This window comes from Primulina tabacum, chromosome 5, assembly GCF_025594145.1.
Source record: "Primulina tabacum isolate GXHZ01 chromosome 5, ASM2559414v2, whole genome shotgun sequence".
Classification (NCBI taxonomy): Eukaryota; Viridiplantae; Streptophyta; class Magnoliopsida; order Lamiales; family Gesneriaceae; genus Primulina; species Primulina tabacum.
Genome location: NC_134554.1, coordinates 12,556,571 through 12,565,041, shown reverse-complemented (window position 1 = coordinate 12,565,041; position 8,471 = coordinate 12,556,571). Strand labels below are relative to the sequence as shown.

Genomic DNA, 8,471 nt, shown 5'->3' with positions numbered 1-8,471 from the left:
AATACGAAATCTCTCTGTTTTTTTTCCCAACCAATCATAAGATTTACTTGAACATTATTCTCCAATGCTTACACAATAGTTAGTCTAGACAAGTCACGGACCATGGAATACCTACCCTGATCGTGCACAAAAAAACAGTTGTGATCAAGAGAATGGGTTCCATGCTGGCAACCTAGCTTCGATAGTTAGAATCGAAACTCGAGCCTCGATGGCCTCAGATAGTTTAGCTGTGACTGGATTGCAATCAAACCAATCATTCATATCCCGATAATTCAACAGCTCCAGCTGACAAACTACCCATAACTTTCAACACTTGCTTCTTAGACTAAGGAATGAAACATCTAAGTTCAAAACTCTGATAAATGACAAATATAAAGATGAAAGATAGATGTGATGATGCCTCTCGTTCTGTTTTATTCTATGAAAGAAATAATGCAAAAGTACTCCTAATTTGTTTTTACGAAAATCCATGTATCATCAGGATTGCCGGATAAATATTAATACCAGAAATACAATTACATGCACACAACCAGAAGTATGACCCGTAATGACAGTGTACAAAAAAAAACTGAGTCGTTTAAAGTGAAGAAAGACCAGATTCAGCCCAGACGTTCACATACTCATCAAAAACTATAATTATTTTCTCCATGATAGAGAACGATCTCATTCACTTTTTAGTAATTTTCACGTCAAAAGGTGTTCTAAAGTACAGCATCTACTACCACCACTTGCAAATATTTGCCAAGAACACAAAAGAGAGTACAGAAACAGGCTTAGCTTCAAGAAAGGACGCAGTGGTAACAAGGGATCTTGAACTGGTGAAATAAGAAGTAATCCAAATGTTGGAAATTCTGACATTGGATTCTTGATGGTAGACAAGATCAATAGATCATAGCATCAAATCTTGGCTCATAGAAACAAACCTGACTGTTGTACGATTGAAGAGCACATCCAACAATCCAAGACCACACTTTTTTAGCAACGTCATAGAGAAGACCTTTCCCTTGGTTCCACGATGTGAAACATATCAGATTATCCTGACCAAAGCATTCAAATCTTTCTGCTGATAATCTCAAGAGAGCTCGAAAATATCTAGGTGGCATCCTACTTACCTCAACCCAAACAAAATTTGAATGATCAAGCTCCCATATCCTCATGCTTTGAAGGGTACTGTAAAGACCGATTCTTCCAACTAGAAACAGGCGCTTCTGAGTTCCAGCTACTAGATACCCATCCAATAAAGACCGAGGAAATTTTGCAGGGATGTGTTCCCAGTGGCCCGTATCTATTCTATACATCATCAAACCTAATGGTGAAAGAGTCTCCAAATACAACCTCGAGTCACAAAATGCCATCTTTGAGGAGCAAAGATTAACGGCAGGCATGGTTTGGTTAAGTGACCATTTGCAAAGCTTTGAGTCATATACTTCTGTAGGCAAAGACTTGTCACCATAAATATCACTGGTGGCTATAATTTTAAAAGACCGATCTTTTCGATCAACTACCATTATCAATTGTCTTTGTTGATTATAATGCATACTTGGCAAAGTCCTCCAAGTTTGTGTTAATGGATTACAAACTAATGTTTTGAAAGTCAATCCATCCAATCCTGAGAAACAAACCAGGCCCCCTGATGAACCAACCAACCAGAAAGCCCACTGTGGCAGAAATGTAAATGGAATCCGAAACAACTGTTTCAAAGGCAAGCTGAAAACTGAACATTGAGGAGTCTGTGAATTTTTCAAAAATGTGAGAAGGCAAGGCCCATGGGAGGGTACTTGTGAATGGAACTTCAGAAAGCTATTGTCTTGCAAAATTGAATTCCATCTTTTGCAAACAGAACGGAGCCGAAAAATCATGAATGGTGGAACTCTAGCCAATATTTCATTTAACAAATCTTCTGGCAGCATGGCCCATATATTATCTTCCATCCGAATATCCGGTTGTACAGATTTACAAAATGTGGCCATAATTTCTTCGTCTAAACCCCGTGGTTTGGTCTTAATCACTTTCTGCCTACACGGACTCGTGCTCCCCGAACCCATCCTGCCAAGAGGGCTGGTATTCCTTGATCCACTTCCGCCAAAACTTGCTTGCCGGTGGAAAGTTTCCTCCTCACGTAAAGATCCACTTCTCACTGATCCTGGAATTTGATGCTCTTGACCCAGATTCAGAAGCTTCTCTAGCCATATCTAGCATGCTATAAATACTCAATAACTTAAGAAAAAACTAATGTCGAATCTTTTGAATAATCTTGTAACCCTGGTCACCCCTTCCTTGCCTCCAAGAGGATTGAGTCTCACGAATTACACGGGATGGTATCAATTTATGGCCTCATTTTATCATCCAATAATCTGATTCTGCAGTTCCAGTGACGATCCAAAACCAGCAACAAATCCTCTCCCCAAGAAAACTATGCAAATGGACTTGAAACTCCAGCCTTCTGTAGAAATAAACAATCAGATGAAAAAGACCATTTACCTAGACAACAAAAATTCAAAGCACCAGCAGACAAATACAACAAACAAGTTCCAATTTAAATTGAACATTTCATGTTCCAGATCCGAAACGAAGAATTTGGAGGTTCAAATAACAACTACATAAAAAAAGATTACAATTTTCAGTCACCGCCAACAGGCGAAACTCCAGAACAAATAGCCGCTAAAGAGAGATAGGTTACCTCGTATTTAATTCAAAATCCGATTTCAGACCTCGCAATATCCTATTTTTCTTCACCTACTGACTATATAGACATCAAAACACAGTTTCTTGGGTTTATGATGACAATCGAACCCCAACCTGTGTGCTCCCACTTTGAAGATTATCTCGTTTCATTGACTCCCACGCTCATTTACCGTTAATGGATTTGTGTTTCTTGCTCTCACGCAGTTCGAATTCGCTATCGATTCTTGTTTTTAACTTTCTGATTGGAAGGAGAGCTTCTTGAGTACTCTCTGACAGAGGAGAAAGGTGGAAGCATAGAATGACTGGGTCGAGATAATGGGTCATCGGCCTAATCCATTGACCGTTATACAATTTTATTTTCAATTTTATTTAAATTTTTTAATCTTACTAAGTAGCTTGAAAAAAAATGATAAAAAAGGACAATAAATAAATAAATTTTATTCAAAAATTAAATGATTGTTAAGGATTACTTTGAAAGCTACAATTTATTATTATTTAAATTCGACCACCTCAACCTAATATACCCATACAATAAATAAATGTTTTAAGTTTTCAAAATTTAGCCTTAACCAATCATGAGAAAAAGGAAAAAATTGAAGTTAAAATAATCTCGGTTAAATTTATTTATTTTTTAGAAAAACAATCCTACCCAGTCTATTATTATATTAGACAGGGTTAGTTTCTTTTTTATTTATTTTTTAAAAAAATAAAGACCAGCTTAGTTGTTTAAATATGCATAGGAATATAAATATGGGAAGTTGGAGTAATTTAAAAAAAAATGAAAAGGAAAAAATTGTGGCGAAGGGAAGAAAGTAAATATTAGAAAAGGGGCTAATTAAATCCTTTTTGTGGGCAATTGTCGTTTGGGAGCCCACTGCCGATCCATGGTCCAAATTAAATTTGTAAAACTGAAGTGGGCCAATAGGCCCAAATAACTGGTAGTCGGCCTACCTTGAGTATGATATACAGTATCGAAAATTACGGTATAAATAAGTTTTATATCGATATTGTATTGAAATTTTTGATATATCGATTATATATAACTAACATACTGATTATACCGAAATTATACGGTATACTGATTTCGATAAGATATCGATACATATCGGTTTAATATCGAAAAAAATCTTACATTTTTATAAATTTATTGTTTTAAAATATTATATATTTTAAATTTTTTTATCATAGTAACTAAGAATGATGCAAAGAAATAAAAAGATTGAGACAAGGCTTAGAAAAAGAATTCGACATCAAGGATCTTGGTAGGCTAAAAATTTTTCTAGGAATTGAAGTTGCTCATTCGAAGCAGGAATCTTTATATCACAACATAAATACGTCATGGATTTATTGACAGAAACCGAGATGTTGGGATGTAAGCCAGTTGAGATGCCAATCGAGGCTAACCACGGGTTATGTGATGCACAGAAATAAACTGTAGTGGATAAAAAATGTTATTTACTCAGAGAAATTAAATCTTGAGGCACACTTGTTCATTGAGTGTAGAAAATCTACCATGTTAAGCAAAAATATTCTCTGATTCTAACTTTTACAGGGTTCTTGATATCATGAAGAAAGATCCTACCATATTCCCTGATTCATTAATGCGAGCAAGATTATTGATCAATTAGGTTAAAATCATTCTTTCATGCTTAAGTTTTACTATCCTGATTTATCAAACTTGGTGCGATTGTAAGCAAAAGTAATGTTAATAGTTTGAAATGGTTGTCGATAACTTTTGCTGTACTTCGGAAAAAATCCAGGGTGATAGGAAGTTGGTTAAGCAGACAGTGATGACATCAGTGTTTGGAGTTGCTTATATTGCTCGAGATCAAATAAAAAGAAGGTTAAAAGGGCATGGTGCCATTGAAGATGATGAAGAGCTCTTTGGCACGGCTTGTTATGCAACAAAAGTACCCCATACTTCTCTCCTGTAACTTTAATCTCAAGTCAATAACCGTAGTGCCTCGTTTTAAATCCTTATCAGTATCTTCTTATTCTATAGTTCATAATAGTTTTTCTTTGTAAAAAATTGGAACTTTTGTTTATTGGTACCTGATAGATTACCTTAACTGCATTTGAGCAAATGTTTGAAGCGGCTAGGAGCATCTTGGGCTGGCTTGGAGATTGTGCAAAGGTGAGTACTTTAATTTGCACGAGTAATATGCTTTATTCTTTTGTGCACTATTACTGATGAGCATTCACCTCAGAAAATTTTAGATAGAGTAACATAGCTTATGGTACTTCAAACTTTCAGTGTAAGAATTATATTGCGGAATCATGTTCATCTTTACCCGCACTATATGCTATAAATAGGAAGTTTGATGAATCTTAGAGTGGCCCCTTTCTTTCAGAGAAGCTATTAAGGTAGACCCTCTTTAACTCCACATAAAGGAAAACCCCCCAACCTCAAGAACTGTTTGCATACACACTCACTACCTCTTTTTTTTTTTTTTTCCTTTTCTGGTCTGGCTGGGTTACTTTTGAAAATACGACTAATCTTCTATCATACCTTCAGCTTTCTGGACGTTACTTACTTTCAGCTAGTCATAGCCGACTTGCCCATGTCCCCAAATTCCCACCACCAGTTCTAAATGCGAGCTAATGACCAATTAAGAGTTAATTCCATACCACTTCTTACATAACAGGAAAGGCTGGATTCTAATTTTATGTGCATGGATGTGACGATTTAGTTGCTCATAAACACTTCTGGGTGCTAGAACTCGTCTAAAACAACAAAAATGATAGAGAAAAGAACATTAACAGTTTTTGTATGCCCATAACTTACTTGAACGACTTATAATTATAAAATAATGTTCGTTTACAAGATTCACCTTTACTCCCGCATAATCGACCTCCTATTTCATACGCTAATTATAAGTGACTTACCTTTTGATATTTCTTTGGTTTGGTTTCCATTATTCTTAAGATGATTTTTAACTTGGTTTTGGTAAAATATTTAATCTTTTGTTTAAACTGCTGATTATAAACTCTATCTAAACAAACAAAACAGATTCTTTTACATTTACTGCGCTAGCAAATGTGCGATCGAACATTTTACCCCTGGTTGAAATGTTCATTCTCATTAACTACAGACCTTTAACAGATTATTGCATTTGAGAACCAACTGGTTCAGTGGACAACTCCACTCGGACTACCCGTGGTTCAGCCGTACCGTAAAGTAGGAAGACATTTTGTAAGTTCCATTGATTACTATTTGTCAGCATTTTCAGGGGGTCAAAGTTCCAATAATAAATTCTTTATTGTCAATTTCATATTTATTGCAGATTAAAACTTCTCTTCAAGTTTTGACTCTGCAATGGGAGTCAGAACAGGTATCCTTTGAACTATGCTATTTCTTTGTTTTATTTGTCTGATATCCAGCCTGTAATTGTTTTTCCTTCGGAGTTTGGATCATATCCAAGTAACCGTCATGATCACAAGCAAACCTTCAGTCTTTTCCTTATTTTTCTGAATGTCATCTACTGGTTTAGTGATTATTTTTGTTGTATGCTTGATGGAAATTACTATTCGTGTGGTCTAACTCTTTCCTGATTGTAGCATTAATTTAGGTTAGACTCACTTCCCATCTTTTATAAAATCTTTGGTTCAAGTATATCGGTGAGGGTCCGACAGACTCCATCCTTTGATGGTTGTTTGAAAAAAAAAATCTCACAGAAACCTCAGAGCCAATGTTCTGAAATACATTGCTTTTTAAACTTAATTTCCGAAGCTTATTTTCATTTAGTCAACCAAAATATTGCATATCAGAATTAACATTTGCAGAAAGTTGGATTTGTTCGTTCCTGATGATTAATCGTCACATCCAGTCCAGTACTGCTAGGAATGATCTTGGCTAGCCAGCTTCCTGCCCCCCAAACTTTGTGCATTCTCTTGATAGTTAGTTCACATATGATGATGACTGCCGTTGCCTTGCCTTCAAGAACGTAGGCTTAAATCGTGCTGGTCTTTCTCAATTCCCACTTTCTTCAGTTCTCAACATTCTAATGCCTATCCCTGAATTCAAATTATCTCAATCTTCTAACTGTAGGTGTTCATGATGCGTACTGGACCCACACAATGTCGATGAAATGAGCCGAAGACAGAGAGAAATTTGTTGAACTATATGAAACTCCTATTCTTGAGAATGAAAGCATCTGAAACTCCTCGACTTTTTGTTTACTAGTCAAGTCATATGACGTGGCATATCAAACGATATTGTGAGGAGGACTAAGACCTTTTTGCATGAAAAAAATGGTCTACGTTTAGCAGTCCTGTCAGTTACACACATATCACCATTTTATGAAACTACTATTCAAATTATTCAGTAGTGTAAAATATGAAAACTGCCATTAATCACCTGCTATAAGCTCGAGTTTTAGGAAAATTATAACTGTTATGGTATAAGAATTAGGACTGAGGAGATCAAAGGTTAATTTCTTTGGTGTGTAATCTCTCTTGTATATCATCAAGTTGGGTTGGGATATTTATTACTTAGATTTTGATGTCTCATGTTCGATCAGGTTTTATATGTATATCATCTTTCTCTGCATTGCCTGGTCGAGGGGATTTTGATATCAGAGAAGTGTTGCGATCACCATATTTCTTTAACTAAATCGGCAGAGTGTGATGCCACAATATCATTAACTTTTTCAGAATTCTTCGTTTGTAAGATGTGGAGCTTTTTGTATAGTCATCTGTGAAATTATTATATTTAAGAAGATACTGATATGTTAGGTTCAAAATATATAGTGCTAACCATGATGCGTAATTTAAACTAGTTATTATGCACACGCGATGCGTGTGTGTACAAATATTTTTATCATTATTGATGGACTAAAGTGTAATTTGACCATGATATTTGAATTGTTGAAATAAAAAAAATAAAAATAAAAGTGTGTGTTGAAATTAAAAAAACAAAATAACAAAAAACAAAAGTGTAATATTAGTATCATATGAGGGTAAAATTGGAAGAAAAAGTTGGTGTCCTCCTAGGTAGTTAGTATCATGTACTCAATCTTAATAAAATAGAATAGAATAGATATCGTAGATATTTATTTCATACCATAAATGGAGATGTGTATATATCGAAGTTCAGTTTCTAAGTTAAAAATATTTTTTATATAAAAAAAAGTCAAAGATCAAAAATGCTACAAACCCTACGCAAAATTTGATTTGAATGATTAAAATTTTGAATTTTCTTTTTTAAAATATCATTAGATCATTTGATATGGTTTAACTCTGATTATTTTGAAAAAATATTAGTAAAACGGAATAAACCGAGTTTGTAAATAAATTCAATATTTTTGGTTTTTTTTGTTATTGCAATATTTAAATGAAAAAAACATGTAAACAATTGTTTGCTCTCTGATTATTATAAATAAAGTACCGTTTTAAATACCTTTAATTTTTTAGGGATTAAATAAAACTGGTGAAAAAAAATTATAGATTATGTTAGTGTATGTAATTTCTTTGAAAATATAATTATATAAACCACGATTTTTAAGCATTTACAATCTCTTAAATCACATAAAATTTAAATTAATAAGAAAAATTATGATGCTGAACCAGTGAGACGCTGCTGAAGCATTGTTTGACGGGCCAATTAAAAAAGTAGGAGTGAGATAGAAAGTATTTAAAAAATAAGGACTCTGACTTTTTTTTTAAGAAACAGGGAGTTGACTTTTTATTATTATATTAATTGTAATTAAACTCTTTAACTTAAATAATTCTCCTTTTCTTTTTCTTCTCGGTCGACACACATCTTCTTCCAATTAAAATTTAAGAGT

The 8,471-nt window shown here is 34.3% G+C and overlaps 1 protein-coding gene and 1 long non-coding RNA gene across 2 annotated transcripts; one reads left to right on the top strand and one right to left on the bottom strand.

Moving 5' to 3' along the window:
• Positions 1-660: 660 nt before the first annotated feature.
• LOC142546678 (F-box/kelch-repeat protein At5g15710-like) lies at positions 661-3,008 on the bottom strand. Its single transcript, XM_075654520.1, is given in 3 exon segments — positions 661-2,144; positions 2,146-2,443; positions 2,681-3,008. Coding segments are annotated over 2 exon segments (1,317 nt in total). The 5' UTR covers positions 2,200-2,443; positions 2,681-3,008; the 3' UTR covers positions 661-881.
• Positions 3,009-4,773: 1,765 nt separating this feature from the next.
• LOC142544797 (uncharacterized) lies at positions 4,774-6,200 on the top strand. The gene is made up of 3 exons (XR_012820101.1): positions 4,774-4,819; positions 5,789-5,878; positions 5,970-6,200. It is a non-coding gene; the product is annotated as an uncharacterized LOC142544797 (long non-coding RNA).
• Positions 6,201-8,471: the final 2,271 nt, after the last annotated feature.